The sequence below is a fragment of the Pan paniscus genome, chromosome 11, assembly GCF_029289425.2.
Source record: "Pan paniscus chromosome 11, NHGRI_mPanPan1-v2.0_pri, whole genome shotgun sequence".
Lineage (NCBI taxonomy): Eukaryota > Metazoa > Chordata > Mammalia > Primates > Hominidae > Pan > Pan paniscus.
The window spans coordinates 118,548,130-118,574,639 of record NC_073260.2 but is presented as its reverse complement, the minus strand read 5'-3'; the positions used below and the strand labels follow the sequence as shown (position 1 = coordinate 118,574,639).

General features: G+C 41.0%; 2 protein-coding genes across 5 annotated transcripts in view; both read right to left on the bottom strand.

Moving 5' to 3' along the window:
* Window positions 1–8,350, bottom strand: part of BRD10 (bromodomain containing 10) — an 86,147-nt gene extending 77,797 nt beyond the window's left edge. The window contains exons 1-2 of one of the 3 annotated variants that reach the window (XM_063594493.1): window positions 8,303–8,350; window positions 7,056–7,876 (exon numbers count right to left, since the gene is read on the bottom strand). In XM_063594493.1, the coding sequence (XP_063450563.1) occupies window positions 7,056–7,648 (593 nt within the window). In that variant the 5' untranslated portion in view covers window positions 7,649–7,876; window positions 8,303–8,350. Of the gene's footprint in view, window positions 1–7,055 lie in introns of all 3 variants that reach the window. The other 2 variants (XM_008977021.6, XM_034967116.3) reach the window with 2 other exon arrangements.
* A 2,513-nt stretch (window positions 8,351–10,863) lies between these two features.
* RANBP6 (RAN binding protein 6) lies at window positions 10,864–16,424 on the bottom strand. 2 transcript variants are annotated; one of them, XM_008977022.6, is made up of 2 exons: window positions 15,311–16,424; window positions 10,864–14,195 (listed from the first exon to the last, which is right to left on the bottom strand). In XM_008977022.6, exons 1-2 carry the CDS (start codon window positions 15,323–15,325, stop codon window positions 12,129–12,131), a joined length of 2,082 nt encoding a protein of 693 aa, XP_008975270.4. In that variant the 5' UTR covers window positions 15,326–16,424; the 3' UTR covers window positions 10,864–12,128. The 2 variants fall into 2 exon arrangements, with proteins under 2 accessions (XP_008975270.4, XP_003823430.2); XM_003823382.6 differs by having other exon boundaries at window positions 10,864–16,424.
* Window positions 16,425–26,510: the final 10,086 nt, after the last annotated feature.

Genomic DNA, 26,510 nt, shown 5'->3' with positions numbered 1-26,510 from the left:
ACTATCTTCTTGGTTTTCCTGAATCTTTTTTCAAAGTGTACATACTTAATATTCTGACTGTAATGCATGCTTATTTCTGGAACATTCATAGGTCTCAGGTGGAAGACGATGTAACAAAGGGTTTGGTGACAGATACTACCACTGGGGCTTATTAGCCTTTCCCAATTAAAAAAAAAAACTTCTGGTAACTTAACATGAATTTTAAGATTCATATTATTATACAAGTTCCTGGAAAATGAAAATGGCTATTATTTGTTCTGGGCAACTCTCATCTTACAGAGATAGCCTAAAGATTATCTGAAAGCTAAAATAAAACTATGAAAGGGATGACATTTTCTCTCCAAGATATGATTTTTCTTCCCTGCTCTAGTGTTCTTCTGGGTAATAAAAATAAATACAAGGGCACAAATACAAGGAGAAACAAACTATAAGGCAAAATACATTAGAATCTGTTAGGACATTTTTATTGTCTTAATTCTAAATCATTCTCAAATTAATATTTTCAAATGGAAGAACAATCTTTTTAAATAATAGTCTGTAAGTTCAGCATATTTCAAATAATACCTTTTTACTTATTCCAGAATAAATTCTTTTCAGCTTCATTAACTACCTTTTCTAAATTAAGCATTTCAGCTTTTAATATACATTATACATATTTTAATCATAACCCTAATCTTTTTTCTTTTCAGTTTGAAGACATTCAATCCTCACACAAAGTTCTGCCATTGGCTCCCTTGTATTTTTACTAGACTCTGTCCTGGGCAATTTCATTTACTCTATTTCTTTATCATCCTTCAGCAAGTTACCCTCTAATTAAACATCTCTAGCCCTTGTCACTATGCTGGATTCCACATGCACTCTTATAATTCTCAGCTGGATATCTTCAAATGAATGCCTCCTCTCAGGTCCCCTAAGCGTCACCACCAGCTGGGCTCAAATGCTTCTATTCATTTTGGACATCATCTGCTCCTTCATACTCCACATTCAACAGTTTGCCATTTACCACTGATACCTGTTGAATTTACCTCTTTTGTATCCCCATCCACCTTTCTATTCCTACTGTTTATTATCTCTTGATGGAATTAACTCAATAATCTTTTAATTGGTTTTCTTCCCTCATTGTCCTTTCACTTCTGCCTTCAAACCTCAAAATACTACTAGTAAAATCTTCACATTACTCCCTTAGTCGCAACCTGTGATGGATCTACACTACCTAGATTCTAAATTCCCTAGCAAGCATTCACGGTACTTTATGATTGGCCCCAGACTATCTTTCTAGACTTAGCTGCCACCACATATCCTCATCATCCTATACTCTAACCGCTGGGTATAAACTGTTCCCCTAGACTACTCTGTACTCTCCTGCCTCCATACTTTAACTTTTAATTATGCCTCCAAATACCTAACTTTTAATTATGTGTTTCTGTTTACCTATCACCTTGAAGGGACAAGGTAATGTTTGTCATTGTATCTACAGGGCTTTACATATTATCTAGCACATAATAGTTCAAATAATTGTTCAATGAATTACACATCTTCACCTATCATTATTCTACCCACTCTTCAAAACCTAGCTCAAAAACTATAATCTCTTGAATAAAATCTAATAAAATATTTTTAATCCCAGCTGTCCACTCCCAGTAGTTATCCCTCCTCTGCACACTACAACATAGCTCATCACAATAGTCTACATCCTGAAAGTATGCTCCTTGGAACATGGTCATTCATGAGCTGAACCAAGATTTATCACCTAAAATCTGAAAGTGATTATGTTTTCCCAATTTGTAGGGGGAAAAAACTAAGACACTACATAGAATTTCTTCAATTAAGGGTTCCCTCCCATTATTTGTTTTAAACCTTTTAGATGTCCTAGCAAAAAAATCATGATATAATTAAAAACATATTTCAGGATGTTGTGCAAATAGTACCATGACTTCTAAGTGTTCTGACAATGGAACAAGTTTGAGACTCATGGTTTAAACATACTTTACCTTTTACTATGCCTGTATATGTGTTTCTTCCTACCATCTTTTAAACCTGTTGGGGGTGGGGACTGCCCCCCAAACCCTAGAACAAAACAGGTGCTCAATAAATGTCTTGTTAATTGAACTCTTTCATACTTCTGTTACTGCACTTAAAACATTTTCTGAACCTTCTTGAAATAACACTATTTTTTAAAGAATGGCTACTATAATAAATAGAACTACATGGAATATCAAGCTGTAACATTCTATAGGTTCTGAACATGAGGCAAATCCAGATTCTATTACCAAAGATCCCCAATTTGTAAAGATTTATATAAAAAAAAGAATTACAGAATCCAGTGGTAGGTAGGATGGGTGAGATTTACTGAGGAGAAATAAACATTTTGTTAAAATTTCCAATTACTTTATAGGTTTTGATCCTGACTGAGGATAAGCAAGCCAGTAAGAATGCAAATTTAACTTAGGAAAAGATTAAAATAAAAATTCATTTTTAATTTGATTACTACTTGTACTTGGAAACCTCTATTTTCAAATTTTTGAGGCTTCATGAGGATGCTGTACTTTTTTTTTTTTTTCCACTCTTATCACCCAGGCTGGAGTGCAGCAGCACCATCTCGGCTCACCGCAATCTCCATCTTCCAGGTTTGAGTGATTCTCGTGCCTCAGCCTCCCAAGTAGCTGGGATTACAGGTGTGTGCCACTACACCTGGCTAATTTTTTTTGTTTGTTTAAGTAAAGATGGGGTTTCATCATGTTGGCCAAGCTAGTCTCAAACTCTGGGCCTCAAGTGAACCACCCGCCTCGGCCTCCCTAAGTGCCGGGATTACAGGCATGAGCTGCCACACTTGGCAAAGTATGCTGTACTCTTACCCCAATCCAAAAAATATTCTGCCAACTAAAAAGCAATCACAAAACCAAATAATCTTCAGCTATATTTTAAGAAAGCCTTTTTATCCCATACATGTACCATTTTTTAACAGTAACAATATGGAAATCAAGAATAATTTTAACAAAGCTATACACAAGCTTATTTTCACCAAGATATTATCATAAATGGCAAAATTAAAAATTTAAATTTAGCTTTATTAGTGTCACTGGTGATGCATCTTTTCTAATGACAGCCTTTCAAAACTAGAAAAAGCCATCTTCAGCCTACATGGCAATATTCTTAAAGTCTTCAAAAATATCATCATTTAAAAATCGGATTTGGAAGAGGTAAAAATTCATACTAATATTTGACGTTTTCTAAAGTTCTTTTCATAATTTCCTATTAAGTATTTTCTATTCCTTTCCACTTAGATGATCTTCTCCCTGTTTCTAATGTTAATTGCTATTTCTCACAGTTGCCTCAAATGGATGAATGAGATCCCTTCTAAAATATAACTTTCTTGAGAATAGATATGTTATCTAACAGAGAAAATTGTACCTATAGCAATGCGTGGTCAAAACTGTATTTTTGATAGTAAAAATTTAAAAATCTGTGTTGGGACTTTCAAAATATGTTACCGCCTTTGAAAAAGGCAATATACACACCAGTAGCCCAATTTGGAGTTCATTCTGAGAATTAATCAGCTTTTGGAAACTTAAAGAGCAGACCTCAATTTTAGTCCTACTTCTCGTGAAAATACATATAGATAATATAAAAATCATAAATATTTATAAATTATTTATAGATTACATGCATTGCTGCTTTAAGCATCACAAAAAACAAACAAAAAGATATTTCAAAAGGTAAAATAATAACAGAACATACTTAAGTCCTAATATTTTCTTCTCTCACCCCAGTGGGTCATACTGTCTACTTCCTGAGATGCTGAGACTACTCTAGAAACCACAGTGAAGCATACAGAATTATTTGTAGTTTCCAGAAATACTATGCTGTTTCATGCCTTGCACTCACTGTAGTTCAGCATTCGGAATGCCCCAGTTAAACCTTCCTAAAAAGTTCAGTAATAATATTCAACTCCTTCAAGAATCAATTCAAATATAAACACCTCTATGATAGACTAGTCTCCTTCTCTTCCTTATCTCGTCTCACTTGTCATCCCCACATTCACCCCTTCCGCTTCAGATTTATGTCATCTTCCTTTAAATTCCTCTTGTACTTTGTTCATATATCCATTACAGAATTATTCTATTTTTAAATAACTGTTTCCCTACTCAACTACAAACCACTTAAGGGCAGGGAACTTATCTTTTGATCTCAGGGACATGAATGCCTAATTCTAGAAGATACTTAAATACTTGCACAATTATTCTACCCTAACACCCTCATTATACAGATAAGGAAACTGAGATTCAAGTTATATGCTGTGTCCAGGGTACTAACGCTATTGGGCTGCTCCCTAATGAGAATGTGGTATCCTCTTTACCTAATATACCTCATTTATTGCTCACTAGAAAGCTCAGCAGTATAGGGAACGGCTTTAAAGTCTCTTTATACTTTGAAAATAAGTTCCTTTAGTGTCTTACAAATATATTCCAGAAGACAACAGAAAATTCAAATAATATCTAAGTGATTCATTGGTTTCATTTCTAAAATACCATATACCACTTAGAGATATTTACAAATAAGCTATGAGTCATCTATATGCTGAAAATCACACTCCCATGAACACTCTATAGAATATTGTTTTGAAACATCTATATACCTTAGTTGCATTTCAAACAGTTGTGACCTATGCTTTTCTCAAAGTTGTGCCCATTGGAAGCAGTTAGTAATGACTCAGATTTTAGGCTAGAAGAACTGATGTCCTAGTATCCACAAGTGTGGTCTCGCAAACCTGATGTGTTTGCATACATCAAATACAAAAAAGCGAGGGACTCCAACTTTAATTAACTATTTGAGGTCATACTACTTTTTGCTACTAAAATAGCAAGAATTTTACCTCTAATGGCCTAAGAATGTCAGAAATACATTATTTTTATAAACTATAATGTTGTAAGTTTAATTTCTAAATATGGATACTATTAGATCACATGGGAATATAAGTATTCTGGGCATTAACGACTGAGAATGATGATTCTAAGCATTTAGAAATTTACCTTTATGTAGTTTCTTAGTCTGCTCTTTTTTAAGACCAAGAAATGTTTATTATAGGCCGGGCGCGGTGGCTAGGGCCTGTAATCCCAGCACTTTGGGAGGCCGAGGCGGGCGCATCACCTGAGGTCAGGAGCTTGAGACCAGCCTGGCCAACATGGCGAAACCCCATCTCTACCAAAAATACGAAGATTAGCCGGGCTCGGTGACAACTAATCCCAGCTACTCGGGAGGCTGAGGCACGAGTATCGCTTGAACCCGGAGGCGGAGGTTGCAGTGGGCTGAGATCACGCCACTGGACTCCAGCCTGGGCTATAGAGGGAGACTCAGAGAAAAGAAAATAAATAAATAAATAAATGTTTATTACACACAGAGCTTTTGAAAACACCAGTAATTCAAACCCATATGCTATCTCTTAGCACTTTCATTCAGTCATTCTCTTGCCTCATTCTAAATCATTATTCCCACATCTGATAGATTAGATGAACTCTAAGGTTCTTCCAGGTCTAAAATCTTGTGACATCAATCAGGAGGATACTTTATAACTTCAAAATAATAACGTGAATGGATTGTTTTTTGTGTGAGTCACAGCAATAATGCACTGTGGAGACAAGGGTAACAAACATACTACAGAAATACAAAATTACTAAAGTATTAAAAGTAATTTACAAAGCAAATATGTGAATAATTATTCTATTACTAAATAATCCTACTCTATGAAAGGATTCAAGAAGAGGTTCCTTAAAGAGAGCTCACTTAACGAAGACAGGCACTATGTTAACTGTTTTTGGTGAAAAAAATCACCGTTAGTCTTGAAAATAGCATATGGGAAGCCAATGACAAAGGTTACTTTTAAATTACAGTGACAAATCAAGAACCAAAAAATTAACACAATTTCTAGGAGCTATTCTGTAAGAGCACAAGTATAATGCCCAGTTTCAGATATGAAGTATACACTCATATTATTCAACGACTGCTACTACTTACATTAAAATGGCTAACACTTATACTTGGCTAACTATGGGAGCAGCACTGTTGATTTCACATTTATTAACTCATTAAATCCTCAAAGCAACTCTATGAGAGGAGTACTATTATTATCCCCGCTTGATAGATGAGGAAACTGAGGCCAAAAAGGTTAAGTGACTTGCTCAACTTAAATTCACTCTAATAGTAAACAGTCAAACTACTATTCCACTTCAACTACCAATACCAAAAACATTGAATTTTTCCACTCCCGAAAAATTTAAACTTCAGAAATTAACTTGGCTGACACAGACTATACAATTATTATAAAACAATACATTCATTTTAGTATCCCCCTCTTGTGTTAAATAATTGGATATATGGGTGGCGGATACCAAGAGCACAGTATCATCTGACTTGCCTATGACTTCTGGTAGAATAAACATAAATGTATAAACTTTTAAAAATGTGTGTTGATGCATTCCCTATTATTGCAAAAATTGGGTGTCCTCAGATGAAACGGAGAGAAAAGATCAGTAGTATGCAAAAGTAACCACTAACCATTTAGTAACACTCCATAAATCTTCGATGACCGACATGGGTAGTAAATGATAAAATTATTTTTTAATGGTTTAAGACACCTTTTCACATAAGCCAAAATTATTTTTCTAGAGATATTTCATCCTAAACGCTGTTTTAAATGTCATGCTAAAACTGTCTAAAAGTTGCAGGTCCAACTTCCATCCCACAAAAACTGTTCCTCTGCCTACACGTGCAATTCTTCCTACGGGACCCATTCCATTTCACATCTGCAAACTATACCCAGCTCTTCAGCGCTGCAGACCCGGGTTTCCTTCTCAGTCTACGCGCACGCCGGGTTCGGCCCACACCCACCACACCCCTCCGGTCCCCGCCCAGCGCCGCTCCTCCTCCCGGGCTTCTCCAGCACCGACTCAGCACCTATCAGCGCCGCCCCCAGGCCCCTGGCCCAGCCCATCCTCGGGCACGTGTGAGTGTGTGTTTGTGTCAGTCTGTCAGTCCCACCGGGGACCGGGCTCGCTTACCGAGAGAGAAGCGCTAACTTCTGCTCCAGCATCATCTCCAGCTTCTGGCCCTGTTTGGAGATCCAGTGGTCCACTCCGTGCAGGCGGTAGCACGTCTCCAGCATCAACCTGAAGTCCGCCACGAACTCGGTGATGCCCCCGTACTGGCCGCTGGCGAACTTCTCTTCCATCTTCAGCAGACACATGCCCTGTCCGGGCTGCTGCGGGAAGGCGCGACCGCCCCGGCCCCCGCTGCGCGGCCCTTCAGCCACCTCCTCCTCCGCGGTGGCAACGCCCCCCAAGGGCTGCAGAAAGGGGGCGGTGAGGCCCCGGTGCTTCTCCTGCAGGAACTCGCCCAGGATGCGGTAGCCCTGCTGTAGCTCGTAGGTCAGCTCCTGCTCCTTGCAGCAACCGCCTCCGATCACCATCGCCTCCATCTCTTCCTCCTGATCGTCCGCGTCCTCCAGCGAGGAGGCACTCCTTCCGTGGGCCGGCCCTGAGGTCTGGGCCGCCGCTGCCACCTCCTCCTCGTCGTTCTCTCCTTCGGCCGCCGGTGGCGGCCGCTCTTCCTCCCCAGCCGGCTCCATCGCTCCCGGCGTCCCGGGCACACTCATGCCCCGGCAGGCCTAGGCTGGGCGGTGTGGAACAGCCGCTCGAGGTGCTGGGGGACGCGTGAGCGCGAGCCGCTTCCTCACGGCTCGGCCGCGGCGCGTAGCCCCCGCCACATCGGGCCTGGCTCTCCTCAGCCGCCGGCTCGGCTCGGTGCGCGCGGGGGTCTTGAGCTCACCGCCGGCGGGGCGGGGTTACATGGCGCGCGAGGAGGGGGGAGAGAAGAGGAGAGCCTAGGTGCCCTCCTCTCCCCTCCCCCCGGCGGCGGCGCGCGCACGGCCCTCGCCGGCCTCACCCCTCCGCACCCCGCCCGCCTGCTCTTCACCGGCCAGGCCCTGCCGGGTCGCCGCGGCCTCGGCGCCCCACCCCCTCCCGGGCCAGCGGGGGGCTGGGAGGGGGCGAGGAGGAAGGGGGTTCTCCTCTCCCCTCCCCGGAGGGGGCCGCAGCGGCGGCTCCGGCTCCTCCTCTCCCTCACACCCCCTCCCGCCCCCCTCTACCTGCGGGGGACACGGGCAGAAGGAGGCGGTGCACGGACGGGGCCCGGCGACAACTGTCAGTTAGAAGCCCCGCTGGGCGGTGAGGGGGGAGAAAGGGGAGGGGCAGGGAGAGAAGGGGGAGGGCACTCAGCCCCCCGGCTGGGAAGAGCTGTGGAGAGAAGCAAAGAAAGAGGCCCTGTCGCCATCCCCGGTGCGCATGCGTAGTAAAACAATTCCCCCCCCGCCACCATCGTGCCCCGCCCCGCTACGCAAAAGGAAGAGCTTCGGCTCAGCTACAGGCCCAGAAGCCTGCTAGGGTTGCGCGGACCAATGATGTAATCAATCGTAGGCCAATCGAACATGTTGATGGAGGGGGAAGCAAGGCGCCTGCGCAGCTTAATTCGCTACCGCCTGGGAAGGTGGCCAAAAGGCTTTTTCTAAAGCAAGTGCTTCAAGAGGAAACTTCTTTTGCAAGACCCGTGTTAGCCCCCCCCAAACTAAAATTAAAGTTGCTAGATAACCTTTGTTAATGGCAAATGAATAGTGAGAAAGCGCAAAATGTAAATCTTCTCTACTATAAAATTTACATTCTGTTCCCACTCTTTCTCCCTTGTGACTGCGGGTCTTTTATATATAACCAGAATTTTGAGAAGTTTAGAAAGAAAGTTTAAGGACTCCACCATACGTTCACATGCAGAAGAAAAGGAGGTGATTTTTAGAACCCCAGCTCTTAACATCAATTCATATTTTGGAACTAATTCCATGTTTTCAGTTACAAATTTCCACCCTCCCGATTCTTGAGATCTGTTAAGAATAAAGAGAATGGAACCTCATTTAAACAAATTCTTGGGACTGAAAACAGTCAAAATAGTTCATGTCTGAGTTGTACAGCATTAAACAGTTGTTTGCATGGGCTGACAATCTCACTACATTTTACAATTACTGTTTAATGACTAAAAAGTGGACTCATCATTCACATTGGTTTACATGTTACTTAAAATTAGTCGGGAGGTAGGAATTCGTGGTTCCATAAAGCAAATACTACTATTTCCTCATGTTCTATTTGAAAGACGCACATATTATTTTTTTCTGGGTACACAGAACCCTCGTTAAAACCTAGAATTACCTAAACACAAAAACAAAATTACAGAAATCATGCATTTTAAAGGTAAAATGTGTATAACTAAATGATTAGGATACTCTGACTCTTGCAATTGTTTACTTCTCATTAATGTGAACTTTAAAGCAGTGATAAAAAATTTTTTTTAACCTCAAAGCTGTTTTTTTCCAGTAAGTTAAGTATCACTCTTAAGTAAAATAGTGAAGCGGGAACGCTCTTTTAGTTAGGGTATTCACACTGTCCTCCACACATACCTTTTATCTAGTATTCGAGGTCTCCTCTCATCAGACATTTGTAATATATAACGCATTTACAAGGTTCTCTCCCCTCAGAGAAGAGTCCACAGAACCTCAGCTCACAGAAAAAAATGCAGGAATCAGTCTTACTTCAGCACCTGGCAACCAAAAACTGTGTCTGACTAGACATTCCTCCTTTCTTTCGACAAAGCCCAGGAATCTGAAGCCCAACGTACCCAAGCAAACATCCTCTACTCTTTAGTCATCAGCCCTATTTCATGACTCTTGGACAATATTAGCTTACATTATTGAATCCTGTGCCACTAAGCACTTTATATTCATTGTCTCCTTTAATTCTCACAACAAGCCTATCAGCTAGGTATTAACCTTCTTTTTCAGATGAGGAAACTGCCTCTTAGTTTAAGAAAGTTGTTAACCAAAATTAAAATCTAGGTCTGTCATACTTCAAAAACTCCAGGTGCCTAATTCCAAGTCATCTGGCAGAATTTCTAATTCCTCATACATAAAAGTGTAGGGAATTGCTAGAAATGTTGATAAAGGGTTTCTTAATTAAGATTATATAAAAGAGAAAGGTGTGGGTGAGTAGAAGGAACCTCAACTCTAGGTTATGAAGAGGTCAAGATGATAGCAACTTAACTATAATGAAAGTAGGATCGGGTCCTTGATCTTAAAAAAGAAACTCTATTACACAAGAAATATGGGCTGGGCACGGTGGCTGACACCTGTAATCCCAGCACTTTGGGAGGCTGAGGTGGACAGATCACCTGAGGTCAGGAGTTCTAGACCAGCCTGGCTAACATGGTGAAACCCCGTTTCTACTAAGAATACAAAAAATTAGCTGGGAGTGGTGGTGCGCACCTGTAATCCCAGCTACTCGGGAAGCTGAGGCAGAATTGCTTGAACCTGGGAGGCGGAGGTTGCAGTGAGCCGAGATCGTGCCATTGCACTCCAGCTTGGGCAACAAGAGCAAAACTCCATCTCAAAACAAACAAACAAAACAAGAAATATGTTGGTTGTAGGTATGTAGGTAAATTAGAAAATATAGGTAAGTGAGGAGAAAATTTGCCACTTAATCCTACCACCTAGAGAAAACCTCTATTAATACTTTGAGGTGGGATTTTTCTATTCATTCATCTATACTTTATTTATCTTAAATATACTAAAAATTGTGATCATACTATACATAATGTCCTTCATTTTCCTTTTTCCCCCATTAGTAATAATTACATGGAATGGACAGAATTGCATATCTAAAATCTCTACTTTATATTCTTGTCAACAATAGCCTAAATAGCCTGCCAATATGAATGAGTAGGGAATGGATTGGGAAAATTCTAAAGTAAAAGAAGTTCCAGACACAATAGAGGTACAAACAACAACAGCAATAACAGCTACAATTTATTGAGCACTTACTAGGTCTTAAATATTTGCTAAATACATACACAGTACTCACAATAGCCCCAGGAAATTATAGATGTATTTAAGTTTTGGATCAATGAGTAATCATTAGCTGAGTAGAAAGCTCTTTTCTACCCTACAATAAGCTCGACATTAAAGACTGACATTCCAATTAATATAATTAACCCTGGACTTATAGAACTGTTTTCTCATAATAATGCACATCTACTGCTAAATGACTACTCTCAAAGTTGTTTTCTTTTTCATGTTCAAAGAAAATTACATTTCTTTCCTCTCACTTTTCCAATAGAATACTCTTCAGTTCTACTCTAGAATCTATTAGGAAATTATTTGAAATAGAAATCAATTTAAGCCCTATAACTAGAGCTTTTTCTCTTGTTGAGCTGCTTTGCAGGGAGAAAATGGCATACATATACAAAATAATACTCTGCTGAAACACATAACACTGACTCCCAAGAATACTGCTTACTTACTCTTTGTCAAACACTGTTACATGCTACCAATATTAGATGTATCAGGACTCCCTTTTCAGTAACTATGGTTCTTGGAGTCCTGGATAACTTAAAAAAATAGAGACCTGTCTGGCTAAAGAAATTTAAAAGTTCTCTAACTCTCAACCGGACACCTTGGGAACTACAATATGGATATGTCCCACCCAGTTCCCAGGAGTACATTATGAAAAAGTTCATATACATCCCACATCCACTGCAATATCTCAAAACTCTCCTAGTAACAGCATCCTCCCATCACCACAAATACCAAGAGTATTAATCAAAGAGGGACAAGCCTGCCACTATATCCTTCACTCACAATTCCAAAGATGTTTGTCCTGGAAATTCTATCTTATTTATGTGAGCTCTTAGCATATTGTGATAGCATGACATCTTCACATCAAGTATACTGCTTGGCTAGCATCAATAATAGTTCAAACAAATAGCAACAATTTATATACTTTACATCAACTAGGGGAAAGGTGACAAACATTGTTTAAGACAGTTTGAAGCACAGGTTATCACCAAGGTCTGTGTTTGGAAGATAAAACATGCGAGATAAACAGAGGACTAACACTGATTAATTCTGGAGAAACATGGAGAAGAACTATAAACTGCTTAGCAGGGAGAAAACAGTTCTCTGATTTATAATAAAATCTATTCACAACACTTATTTGTAGTTACTTTTATAGTAGATAATATTCAAGTTATATTAAAGTGCTTCAAGCAAAATTTAGCAACTCCTGTAAGGCTTCCTGCTGTTCATCATCAAGTTGTGATACACATTCCAACCATAAATCTTCAGAAGTCTGTACCTGACGCACGACATTAGCTAGGCGTTTGGCACAAGGATCTTCATAGTTAATAGTCTCATTAATTTTTCCTTCTGCAATTATACTGATTATTTTGGGAAGATTGGAATTATTTGGACCAATTACAACTGGGTGGTTACTTTCAATTAGGTCACAGAGAAAACTCAAAGTCTGAATAGCTTCCTCTTTATCTTCATGCAGTGGAAGCCATGATAACCAGTGTGGAAGAACTTCATCTACATTTACACAGTTAGGCTTAAACTTCAAAATCTTCCCTATTGCTGAGATACAGTTCTCTGTAGCAATGACATTTTTTTTGGTTTTGGAATTTGCACACTTAATAACTTTTACCAGCAGTGGAACAGCTTCTGAACATAAAGAACGATAATCATCTCCACCAAACTGTGCCATGACACCCAGGCCATAAGCAGCAGCTTGCCTGACTTCAGGGTTGTTATCTCGCATATTTAGTAGCATTGGCCACCGAAAATATTCTACATATTTAAATGAAGTTGGACTGCAGTGCTCTATGATGTCATCAAATATGCACAATCCCCACTGTCTGTCTGGCCATGGCCTACTTGAACAAATTAGATTTACAATTAATGGAAGTAGTTGTTCAAACCATGGTAAAATCTTTTCCTTGTAAGTACTAAATAATGAGTGCAAAATATCTGATACTTTGGTCAGAATATAAACATCACATTCATCCTCATCTTGCAGAGACATCTCAACCTGTTGATCATAATTTTCTTCCTGTCTTTTCACCTGTCTCAATTCTTGGTTTTTAAAGTGCCCTTCAAGTTTTGCTTTCAGTATTCCTCCCAGTTCTTCCAAGTGTTCATCATTAAGGCAACCATCTCCCATAACTTCAATGGACTTTGCAAAAGAATTCATTATTTCTGAGAGCACATCTGTATCTGGTTCAGTACCAATAGCCTTGATTAAGGGGTCACATATGAATTGCCACATCTGTGCAAGATACTCTGGGCCACGAATTCTTGCACATTCCAGGAGAAAAGGCATGGACTCTGCTGCTGCCACTCGAACATTGTCATGGAAATAAAATTTCAGTAAAGGAACCATCAGCTTCACAACTTGTTCTGTATATTCCACAAACCCTTCCCTTAACTCCTTAGCATAGTAAACCAACATTTGGCAAGCAGTTGCTTTTGCTTCAAGTCCTGAAGTTTTAATTCCAAAACTCTGCTGGTCTCCAAGATTTACAAATTGCCAGCCATCATCGTCACTCATATTTTCCACATCCTGTGTGTCTAAGAGAGCAACATCAGGTTTAGCTGAAGCAGTCTTAATAAGAGGCTCGATAACCAGTGGAAGGTACTGTTGAAAATCTTTTCCAAGAATTTTACACATTCTAGCCCATGCTGAAACCATGTAAGAGGTCTGAGGGTCATCATCTTCCATATTATTTAAGTCTGATTGTGTCTTCAACAACAGCTGCATCACATTTGATGCATCTTGCATAAATTTTTCCTTCCCAACAGCAAGACCAATATGGCTAATGCACTCGATAGTTTTTCCTCTCAGAAGCTTGAGTTCCTTCTGAACAGCAAGCTCAACAATGTGCTTTAGTGAGGGCATGAATATATCACAATATGGGACAAATTTTTCTTCTATTGTATCTGCAACTGATGCAATGGTTGTCACAAGTTGTTCCAAAGCCAACTTAGTTCCATTCCGAATCAACTCTTGAAGTTTAATCACCAAGATGGAATGTAGATTTTTCACCATACTATCCACATATAGAACTAGCAATGATTTAGGGCAGTCTTCAATAAAAATAATAAGAGCAGAAGCTGCATGTGATTGCACACGCTGATTACCTTGATTTTCCATGGTACGTAACAGAGCTGCAATCACTGTTTCATGAAATTTCTTTTGGAAATTAGGTGCAAAATCTGTAGCCATCTGTCCAAGTGTAGTACAGGCTGCAGCCCTCACCCTTGGATGAGGATCCTGAAGAAAAAGCAAAACGGAGTTAACTGTTTCATCTAGAATTGATTCCATTTGTTGATGGCATCCTTCTCCAATGGCAGATAAGGCCATTAATCCAGCATGTCGATACTTCCAGTCAGGGCTCTGAAGCATCTGCATGATATGCTCCTTGGTCATTGGTAAAACAACTTTTCCACCAAGCCCACAAGCCAGTCTGTCTAGTGCACTCTCCGCAGCAACTGCATTGCTGTCAAAATCATCTTCTTCCATTTCATCAGCATTTACCCAGTCCTCATCATCTTGTAGATCAACCATCATTGCTAATATATGAGGAACTGCCTGTGCAATAATATTTGTATGTTTTTTCAACATCGGGGTGGCAGTTTCAGATAAGGTCACTATAACTTCGAGGGCCAGCTGGCGCTGCAGATTACTAAGCCTAGAGTCTCCACATAACTTCAAACTCAACTGTAGAGTATCTTCTAAATAAGGACCCAAGTACTTAGGTACGGTATCTGCAATCTCAACAAGGGATTCTAGCACTGAATCATCATCCTGGTAGCATGAGTCATTCACAGCCTGTAAGATTCCAGGAAGCAAGTCTGCAAAGTCTTTGAAAAGAGCAATATTATTCTCATTAGCAAGTACAAATGCAGCTGCAGCTCTAGCGGATAATGTCCTGATTGCTGGATGTTCTTGATCTTGAATACACTGGTCCAACAACCGTTTGATGATATCCAAATCATGCCGCTCTTGGGTCCCAAAAATCCCAGGAAAGTGCCAGAAAACGTGAAGTGCAACTTCCCATAGAACCACATTTTTGGAGTAGATTGAATCAATAAGAAACTTCAGACCTTCCGGCCAGTGGTTAGTGCCATCCTCATCTATCAAATTCCTGGCCAGCACTGCAAAAATATCACAAAGTTTTTTCCTCATGCTAGCATGTGTTTCTAACTTAACAGCCAGAATCAGTTCAATCTTGACATCCCTCTGAACATCAGCAGGCAGATTTGGATAAACCTCCTCAAACCCAGAGGACAAAAGCCGTCGTAGCAGTGCGGCAGCCATTTGTCTCACCTCATAACCTGCTCTTCTATTTCTGACGGCATCTAAGAGGAAGGTAGTCTTACACAGACCTGGGATATTTTCATAGATTTCCTCTGCTTGCCTCCGCACCATACAGCTTGGATTGATCAGGTTCTTCAGAAGCTGGTAAAACTCTTGCTTTTCTGACACGGTCGCCGGCACCCCTGCAGACGCGGTCGCCGCCATTGCGCTCTGTCAAAGCTACCGCGACCGGGAAGGAGGGAGGGGGTCTGCGGCTCGAAGCAGTGACGTAGGCGAGGCGCCGGCGGGGATGGGCGGGGTGCTTCTCCCTCCTCTGCCCAGAAACTCTAGCTGCGCTCTGGCAGGTTGCGAGCTAGGTTTTGGAGAGAGGTGAGAGCCGTGTGGAGGCCAATGACATCCTCCATTTGTTTTTCAATAAGATAAACGTGCACTTGCAGACGAGAGAAGAAAAGCATTGATTAGAATGGGATCATGACTTTTTTTTTTTTTTTGGATACAAGGTCTGGCTGTGTCACCTAGGCTGGAGTATAGCGGCGCGATCCCTGCTCACTGCAGCCTCAACCTCCTGGGCTCAAGCGATCCTCCCCGCCTCAGTTCCCCCAGTAGCTGGGACCACAGGCGCGCGCCACCACGCCCGGCTAATTGTGTTTTTTATAGAGACAGGGTTTCGCCATGTTGCTCAGGCTAGTCTCGAACTCCTGGGCTCAGGTGATCTGCCCGCCTCGGCCTCCCAAAGTACTGGGAATACAGGTGTGAGCCACTGCTTCTGGTCAGATTATGAGTGATTTTTTCCTTTTATTTCTAAACTATATTGTTACTTTGATAATTTTAAAACAATAAGTCTATCTTGAAAACATGCCAAGTGAAAGAAACCAGTCACAACCACATATTGTATGATTCCATTTGCATGAAAGGTACCAAACAGGCAAATTGTATAACAGAAATCAGTGGTTGCCAGAGGTTGGGGGGAGGGGAGGATAGAGAATGACTGCTATCAAATAGGGTGTTTCTTTCTGAGTGATGAAATGTTCTAAAATTAATTGTGATGGTTGCACAATTCTGTGATTATACTAAAAACCATTGAGTTGTTAAATTTAAATTGGTGAATTGTATGGCATATAAATAATACTACAATAAAGCTTTATAAAATAATAAGTGTGATAATAAAATAATAATTACTTCCCCACTACCACATCTAATGCAGTAGAGTGGTAGCTCAAAATCTGGTGTGTGTCAGAATCACTTGGCCTGTTGGTTATAATAAAGAATGGGAAAGACAACTGAGTAAAGTATGGTAGAAAGTGATCTGAACTAATAATCAGAAGACAGACTTGCATCCTGGCCTTGTCACTAAATTAATTTTGTATCCTGGGACAAGTTACTCAAGATTTTCCTTGCATCTTGTCTAAACTGAAATATGAAGGGATGCGGTTACTAGAATCCTAACTAACCATTAGTGGGAAGCTGCTGAGGTTATTCCAAGAAACAAATGTTGATGAAACTAAATTTGTTTCTTTTTTTTTTTTTTTTTTTTTGTGAGATGGAGTCTCGCTCTGTCGCCAGGCTGGAGTGCAGTGGTGCGATCTCAACTCACTGCAACCTCTGCCTCCTGGGTTCAAGCAATTCTCCTGCTTCAGCCTCCTGAGTAGCTGGGACTATGGGCGCATGCTACCACGCCCAGCTAGTTTTTGTATTTTAGTAGAGACGGGGTTTCACTATGTTTGGTCAGGATGGTCTCGATCTCTTGACCTCGTGAGCCACCCGCCTCGGCCTCCCACAGTACTAGGATTACAGGTGTAAGCAACCGCGCCTGGCCAATTTGTTTCTTTAATTCAGGCAGGTGTGTCAATCAAAAACAAGTTTCATTCCTATAACAATGATTAGGTCTTACTTTTGTATTAGCACTTGCCACACTCATTTTGACCCTTATACAGAATTGAGAGATTGCTAGGATAGGTATAATACTAAATTTAGGTGAGAAGCGGAAACTAAGGGAAGTTACAGGATTTGCCTAGGATGACACACCTGAGTCTCAATTCTACCTCTTCTGAAAGTGACACTGATGCTCTTTTCACCATATTGCTTCCCCATTAACTACTCTTGGTTTTGCAGCATGATCAGAGGCTTCACTTACTGCAAATTCTGTCTTAAACTTTTCCAAGCAGCCTTAATTTTGTTTTTGTAAAGTGCTGCCGCATATACCCACAAAAATTAGAAAGTCGTAGCTTTTACATTAACCAGATGATAGACAAAGTAGGTAGTCTCATAAATTACATTGTAGCCGAGCATGGTGGCTCACTCCTGTAATCCCAGCACTTTGGGAGGCTGAGGCAGGCAGATCACGAGATCAAGAGATCAAAACCATTCTGGCCAACACGGTGAAACCCCGTCTCTACTAAAAGTACCAAAATTAGCTGGGCGTGGTGGCACATGCCTGTAGTCCCAGCTACTCGGGAGGCTGAGGCAGGAGAATCGCTTGAACCTGGGAGGCAGAGGTTGCAGTGAGCCGAGATTGCATCACTGCACTCCAGCCTGGTGACACAGCAAGACTCTGTCTCATAAAAAAGACACTGTAATATGAAACAGAGCTATTTTCTAAAATAGAATTTCTCATTCTGTAGACTGAAAACCAACTGCATTAGAATTGCTTGGGATACCTATTTTAAAATATAGATGTTAGGGCCCAAGTTCCTATTAACCCAGAATTCTGGGGGGACTGAGGACTAAGAATGTACAATTTCAACCAGCACATTGGGTTTTTATATAAATACCAACATTTGAGAATCACTGATAAGATCAATTCTGGTTCTAAGATTATGACTACAGTTGTGCATTCATTGGTTTTCTTTCTTTGTTTGTTTGTGTTTTTTTTTTAGATGGAGTCTCGCTCTGTCACCTAGGCTGGAGGGCAGTGGCACGATCTCAGCTCACTGCAACCTCTGCCTCCTGGGTTCAAGCAATTCTCCTGCCTCAGCCTCCTGAGTAGCTGGGATTACAGGCATGCACCACCACACCCAGCTAATTTTTATATTTTTAGTAGACACAGGGTTTCATCATGTTGGCCAGGCCGGTCTCAAACTTCTGACCTCAAGTGATCCACCTGCCTCAGCCTCCTAAAGTACTAGGATTACAGGCATGAGCCACCACACCTGACCCATTCATTGGTTTTCTTACTGTTCCTTCAAAAAGTCTAACTGGAGGGACTTTGCATTTGCCGTTTCAGGAAATGTTAATAATAATTAATTAATTACTTAATACTATATCCATTAGCATATGAAAGACATTGAAAAAAACCACAGTGATACACCACCACAGACCTACCACAATGCTTTAAGTTTAAAAGTCTGACAAAGCCAAGGGTTGCTGAGGATGTGGAACAACAGGAAACTCAGTTATATTTTTGTTGAGAGTATAGGTAAATTGGTACAACCTCTTTGAAAAAAATGTTTGAGCTGGGCGCAGTGGCTCATGCCTGTAATTCCAGCACTTTGGGAGGCTATTGGGAGGCTAAGTTGGGCAGATCACCTGAGGTCAGGAGTTCGAGACCAGCCTGGCCAACATGGTGAAACCTCGTCTCTACTAAAAATACAAAAATATTTAGCTGGACTTGGTGGTGTGCGCATGTAGTCCCAGCTACTCAGGGAGGCTGAGGCAGGAAAATTGCTTGAACCCAGGAGGTGGAGGTTGCAGTAAGCCAAGATCACACCACCGCACTCCAGCCTGGGTGACAGAGGGAGACTCCATCTCAAAAAAAAAAAAAAAGAAAAAAGAGAAAGGAAAAGAAAAAAATGTTTGAAAAATTCTGGGTTAAGATTATGCAATTATTTGGCCAGGTGCAGTGGCTCATGCCTGTAATCCCAGCACTTTGGGAGGCCGAGTTGGGCGGATCACGAGGTCAGGAGATTGAGACCATCCTGGTCAACATGGTGAAACCCCATCTCTACTAAAAATACAAAAATTAGCTGGGCGTGGTGGCGCGTGCCTATAGTCCAAGCTACTTGGGAGGCTGAGGCAAGAGAATTGCTTGAACCCGGGAGGCGCAGGTTGCAGTGAGCCAAGATTGTACCACTGCACTCCAGCCTGGTGACAGAGCGAGACTGCGTCTCAAAACAAAAAGAAAGAAAAAGATTATGCAATTATTCAATTAGTCTCTCAGCAAGCATTCATTGAGGGTACACTCAAGCATGGTGCTGAGTTGCTGGTATTAAAGACTAAATTCATGAAGATATGTGAATCTCATAGTAAACAGAGATAGTAAATGTCACATAGCGTAGTGATCACTGTAGTAATGATAAGCCTGCCATGGAGCCATATGGGGTTATGGAGGCAGCTAATTTACTCTGGGTATGGGGTTGATCAAGTAAGACTTCCCAGAGAAGATATCAGAGTTGACTTTTGAAGAATGAGTCCTCATTAACCATTTGAAAGAGAGCAAGTTGTTCTAAGTAAAGGGTACAGCTTTTTCAGACACAGAGAGGCCTTCAGGTGTACTGTGATGAGAGTTCTGCCAGTGTTTCAGTAATGCTGGGGCAGTGAGCATGGGATTTGAGGGGGTCTGGGGATGACACAGGAAGCTGGAAGGAGGAAGACAGAAAGTTAAATAAAGGCCAGATCATGAAGGGTATCATATCTGTCAGGCCTCTAGCCCAAGCTAAGCCATCATATCCCCTGTGACCTGTATGTATACATCCAGATAGTCTGAAGTAACTGAAGAATCACAAAAGAAGTGAAAATGGCCTGTTCCTGCCTTAACTGATGACATTCCAACCCAAAAGAAGTGAAAATGGCCTGTTCCTGCCTTAACTGATGACATTACCTTGTGAAATTCCTTCTCCTGGCTCATCCTGGCTCAAAAGCTCCCCCACTGAGCACCTTGTGACCCCCACCCCTGTCAGCCAGAGAACAACCCCCTTTGACTGTAATTTTCCTGTACCTACCCAAATCCTATAAAACGGCCCCACCCCATCTCCCTTCGCTAACTCTTTTCGGACTCAGCCCGCCTGTGCCCAGGTGAAATAAACGGCCTTGTTGCTCACACAAAGCCTGTTTGGTGGCCTCTTCACACAGACGCAAGTGAAATTTGGTGCCGTAACTCGGATCGGGGAACCTCCCTTGGGAGATCAATCCCCTGTCCTCCTGCTCTTTGCTCCATGAGAAAGATCCACTTATGACCTCTGGTCCTCAGACCAACCAGCTCAAGGAACATCTCACCAATTTTAAATCTGGTAAGCGGCCTCTTTTTACTGTCTTCTCCAACCTCTCTGACTATCCCTCAACCTCTTTCTCCTTTCAATCTTGGCGCCATCTTTCAATCTCTCCCTTCTCTTAATTTCAGTTCCTTCCCTTTTCTGGTGGAGACAGGAGACGTGTTTTATCCATGAGGCCAAAACTCCCACGCCGGTCACGGACTTGGGAAGACAGTCTTCCCTTGGTGTTTAATCACTTGGGGACACCTGCTTGATTATTCACCCACGTTTCAGAGGTGTCTGACCACGCAGGGATGCCTGCCTTGGTCCTTCACCTTTAGCGGCAAGCACTGCTTTTCTGGGGGGCAAGCACCCCCCCACCCCTTCCCTCTGTGTCCCTACCCCTTTTCCACTTTCCTGGGGGGCAAGTACCCCCCACTCCTTCTCTCCATGTCCCCACCCCTTGTCCACTTTCCTGGGGGGCAAGCACCCCCTACCCCTTCTCCCCTTCTCTCTGTGTCTCTACCCTCTCTTTTCTCTCCACTTTCCTTGGGGGTAAGCACCCCCCAACCCCTTCTCTCTGTGTCTGTACCCTCTCTTTTCTCTGGACTTGCCTCCTTCACTATAGGCAACCTTCCACCCTCCATTCCTCCTTCTTCTCCCTTAGCCTGTGCTCTCAAGAACTTAAAACCTCTTCAACTCTCACCTGACCTAAAATCTAGCATCTTATTTTCTTCTGCAACACTGCTTGACCCCAATACAAGCTCGACAGTGGCTCCAAATAGCCAGAAAATGGCACTTTCGATTTTTTCATCCTACAAGATCTAGATAATTCTTGTCGTAAAATGGGCAAACGGTCTGAGGTGCCTAACGTCCAGGCATTCTTTTACACATCGGTCCCTCCCTAGTCTCTCTTCCCAATGCAACTAATCCCAAATCTTCCTTCTTTCCCTCCCACCTGTTCCCTCAGTCCCAACCCCAAGCGTCGCTGAGTCTTTCCAATCTTCCTTTTCTACGGACCCATCTGACCTCTCTCCTCCTCCCCAGGCTGCTCCTAGCCAGGCCAAGCCAGGTCCCAATTCTTCCTCAGCCTCCGCTCCCCCACCCTATAATCCTTTTATCACCTGCCCTCCTCACACCTGGTCCAGCTTACAGTTTCGTTCTGCAACTAGCCCTCCCCCACCTGCCCAGCAATTTCCTCTTAAAAAGCTGACTGGAGCTAAAGGCTCCTTTTAACCTGCTTTCAAAGTTAATGCTCCTTTTTCTTTATCCGACCTCTCCCACATTTATATTTGATGAAAAAGAGCATATATTTTCATCAAATATAAAAATCCAGCCCAGTTTATGGCCCGTTTGGCAGCAACCCTGAGACACTGTACAGCCCTAGACCCTGAAAGGTCAGAAGGCTGTCTTATTCTCAGTATGCATTTTATTTTATTACCCAATCTGCTCCCGACATTAAATAAAGCTCTGAAAATTAAATTCTGGCCCTCAAACCCCACAAGAGGACTTAACCTCGCCATCAAGGTGTACAATAATAGAGTAGAGGCAGCCAAGTAGCAACGTATTTCTGACTTGCAATTCCTTGCCTCCACTGTGAGACAAACCCTAGCCACATCTCCAGCACACAAATATAACTTTCATAGGAGTGTAAAAATAAAAACTCAAGTGTGAAGACTGGAGGCATTTATGAGGCCGATAACCTACTTCAGTTAAGCTGGAAGTCTAAACCATACTAGTGGTGCAGGGAAAGAAAAGAGGGCATGGATTGGAAAGGTTTTAAGGAGTAGAATTGATAGCACTCAATGGACCAGGAGAAGCCTAGGAAATCTCCCCAAGTTCTGGCCTGGGTATCTGGTTGGAGGTGCTGCTATTTACCTATTTATGTACCTATATATAAAGAAAGAACAATGTTAACGCAAATCAAAAGACTACTAACTCTTCTGGAGGAAAAAGAGACTTCAGTGAGTCCCAGGGTCCATATTTTGTTCTCTAGTTGCTCTCAAGTGCTATAGTGATGGTTATCATCTCAGCAGTAGGAGCTAAACTGCATGCACTTTAGGAAAATTACTTATGATCTTGCACTTTAGAAAAACATAAACTGATTCAAAATCTTAAGTTGCTTCCTTTTTAGACTACATAATTCTTTTTGCATTGTCATTTTTCCCCTCCTAAGGAACACACATAATACCCAAGATTCAAGACTGGACTTGCAGATTTGGTTAGAGTTGAACAACTATATTAAAGTTTGTAATTAAAATTGGCTTTGTTTGCACTGGTGAGAGGCCATCTCAAGAATGTTCCCACAAAGTGGCTCAATACCAGACAATTCAGGTGTTTATTAGCAGCTTACCAGGTAGACAAAGTTCATTGTAAGTTGCAAATATCTTCCAGGATCTGAGAGATTTAGAGTCAAATGAGAGGGACAGTATTAAGTTGGACATAGTTGACATTTTTTAAAAGAATAATTCCGAACCAAAAAACAAAACCAGAAAACAAAAAACACCATGAAAGCTCCCACTGACCAAAGATGGGACAATCTGAATATAAAAAAGAATAATGCCTGCAATGGATTAAAAAACATCAAATATATAAACAAAAGTGATGAGTATCTAATATGAAAAAAGGTTGCTAACTCATTGATCATCTCTGGAGATTGCTAGGTCATTGACTCTGATTTTTTTATTTTTTATTTTTATTTTTTAGAGATGGGGTCTCACTCTGTCACCCAGGCTGGAGTGCAGTGGCATGGTTCACTGCAGCCTTGACTTCCTGGGCTCAAGGGATCCTACTGCCTCAGCTTCTCCAGTAGCTGGAACTACAGGCACATACCACTATACCCAGCTAATTTATTTTTAAATTTCTTTTATTTTTAGTAGAGATGAGGTCTCACTACGTTGAACACACTGTCTTGAACTCCTGGGCTCAAGCCATTCTCCCACCTCAACCTCCCAAGGTGCTAGGATTACAGGTATGAGCCACTGTACCCAACCCAACTCTGAAATGATAAAGAGAAATAATCAAGATCTTTCCTGCCTTTCCTGTACAAACTGTATTTCAAAATAACCAAATAGTTGATGAGGGAATGTTCTTCTTTACAGAATTCCAGCTAATAAATGCATAAAGGATATTAAAATCAGGAAATTTCTGTGTTGTGGCCACTAATAAAATAATAAATTATCTAGGTAACAGTAACCAATGGATGTTAAACCCATTAGATTAAACACTGAGAATCTAATAATGGACGGATTAGGCTCAAGTCACCTAAAATCACTGATTAATCTTTATATGATTAAAGGTAGGCTTAAACCAGAGATGTCATTTACCTGTCATCTTTTAGCTCCACTTCCATACTTTCTATAATTTATTCTCTGATGCTGAGGTTAGGCCCTGGAAACAAAATTTCTCCTTTCATAGCTGGGTCACTGTTAGGTTCTATCAACAGAAGCCACTAGTGATTGAAGGATAAAAAGGGGACAGAAAAGGGATTAATCCTTCCTGTTTTTCCTGTTCTTGACTGGATTGCTCCAATAGTGGCCCTTCCTCCTGGTGGCAGCAGTTTCTTGCTTCTTGCAGGACTCTTAGAAACAAAAACAGCAAAACCCAGTCATATCCCATGTCTGCAGAGGTACCAGCAGTAGCCTGGGGTCAAGCCTTCCTCAATGGTTTTACCCACAGCTCTGGCAAGCCCCTCCACGGAGTTCAAAAGTGCCAGTTCCACTTTGTTCCCTCAGCTTTAGTGGTGGCAACAGGTACTGCAAGTTGTCATCTTTCAGTTACATTTTGTATTAGTGCTCTTTGATCGTTGAGCTTCTTGCACCTGTATAACCAATCCCCTAAATTAAATCTTCTCCGGAAGTACATAATGTGGTTTCTGTTTTTCTGATTGGACCTTGACTTATATGTCATTTAGCGATGCATAGGCAGTACACAGAACCACCTAAAAAGAATTTTTATTTTATTCAGGTTTGTTGAGGTATAATTTATATGCAATAAAATTCACCAATTGCAAGTGTACAATTGATAAGATGGATTTTGATGGTGAAATTATCATTACCATAATCATATATAGACCATTTTCATGACCTTGAAAGTTCCTTTGGGTCCCTTTCCTGCCCCTGGCCCCAGGCAACCACTGATCTGATTTCTGTTGCTATAGCTTTGTTTTTTCTAGAATTTCATATAAATAGAATTATTCAGCATGTGGCTTTTTGTATCTGGCTGCTTTCATTTAGCACAATGCTCTGAAATTCATCCAGGTTAGTGCATGTTTGTTCCTTTATATTCATATGTCATATGAATATAGTGTTATTTCATCATATGAATATACTACAATTTGTTTATGTATTCATCAGTCAATAGACGTTTGAGTTGTTCCCACTTTTAAGACATGAATAAAGCTCCTATGAACGTGTGAGTACAAGTTTTTGTGTGAAAATATGTTTTCACTTCTCTTGATAAATACCTAGGAGTGGAATGCCTTGGTCATATGTTAAAGGTAGTTTTACAAGAAACTGCCAAATGCTTCCCAAAGTGGTTGCACCATTTTTCATTCCTAACAGCAGTTATGGGAGTGCCAGTTGCTCCACATCCTTGACAATATTTGGTATTGCCTTTTAAATTTTAGTCACTCCAGTGAGTATTTTGCAGTATCTGATTCTGATTTTAGTTTGCCTTTCCCTAAGGAATGATGGTGTTGCACATCTTTTCATATGCTTATTTGCCATTTGTATTTCTTTGGTGGAGTGTTTATTCAAATCTTTTGTGTATTTAAAAAAATCTAGCTTTTTGTCCTCTTAGTATTGCATTTTAAGGGTTCTTTATATATTCTGAACACAAGTTTTTATCAGATATATGTTTTCAAATATTTTTGTCCTTTTTTCCATAACTGTGTCTTTTGAAAATCAATAAATTTTAATTTTCAGGAAGTTCAGGTTATCAATTAAAAAATTTTAGGGTTTGTGCTTTTTATGGCCTATTTAAGAAATTGTTACTCAATTGCAGGTCGCATATATTTTCTCCAATGCTTTCTTCTATAAATTTTGAAGTTTTGCTGGGCGTGGTGGCTCACACCTGTAATCCTAGCACTTTGGGAGGCCGAGGCAGGCGGATCGCTTGAGGTCAGGAGTTTGAAACCAGCCTGGCCAACATGGTAAAACCCTGTTTCTACTAAAAATACAAAAAAATTAACCAGGCGTGGTGGCACATGCCTGTAATCCCAGCTACTTGGGAGGCTGAAGCAGGAGAATTGCTTGAACCCGGGAGGCAGAGGTTGCAGTGAGCTGAAATCACGCCACTGTGCTCCAGCCTGGGCAACAGAGTGAGACTCCGTCTTCCATCTTAAAAAAAAAAAAAAAAAAAAAAATTGAAGTTTTAGGTTTTACATTTAGATCTATGATCTATATCAAGCTGGTTTTTGTATATGGTATGAGGTATGGATTGTGGTTCGTTTCTTTTTGCATATGCATTTACACTTCTTCCACTTTTCCTCCATTGAATTACTTTGGCATCTTTGTTGACTATCAGTTGAACTACCAATTCTGAACCTTCTATTCTGTTCCAGTAATCTATTAATCTATGTCTGTCCTTTATCAAATACCATACTGTCTTGATTTCTATTCCTTTACAGTAAATCTTGAACCCATGTATAGTTTCCATCATTTCACTTCTTTGAAAACGATTTAGTTTCTCATCCAAAAAGGGAAGGAGAATTGTTGTAGAATAAAAGAGATAGATATAAGACACAAAATATGCACCTCTCCACTCCCCCATTGAAAATATAAATTTGGGAAAATGTCTAGCAAAAATATTCATTGTTTGTTCATTTATTCATTCATTCTAATAATGTCTCCTTTTGTTATGATCACATGTCTTTTAAAGTTTCTAATTCTGGCTTTAGCGTAAATAGGAAATATCCATAACTCAATACGTTAACTTAGATCTTTTTTTCTAGCTTTATTGTGAAGAATAATTATTAAATAAAATTCTAAAAATCACTGAACACTGTAATTTTTAGAAAGTACTTTCTAGGCTACAATAAATTGAACATACTTTTAAGCTACCTAAAGTCCACACAATTTGT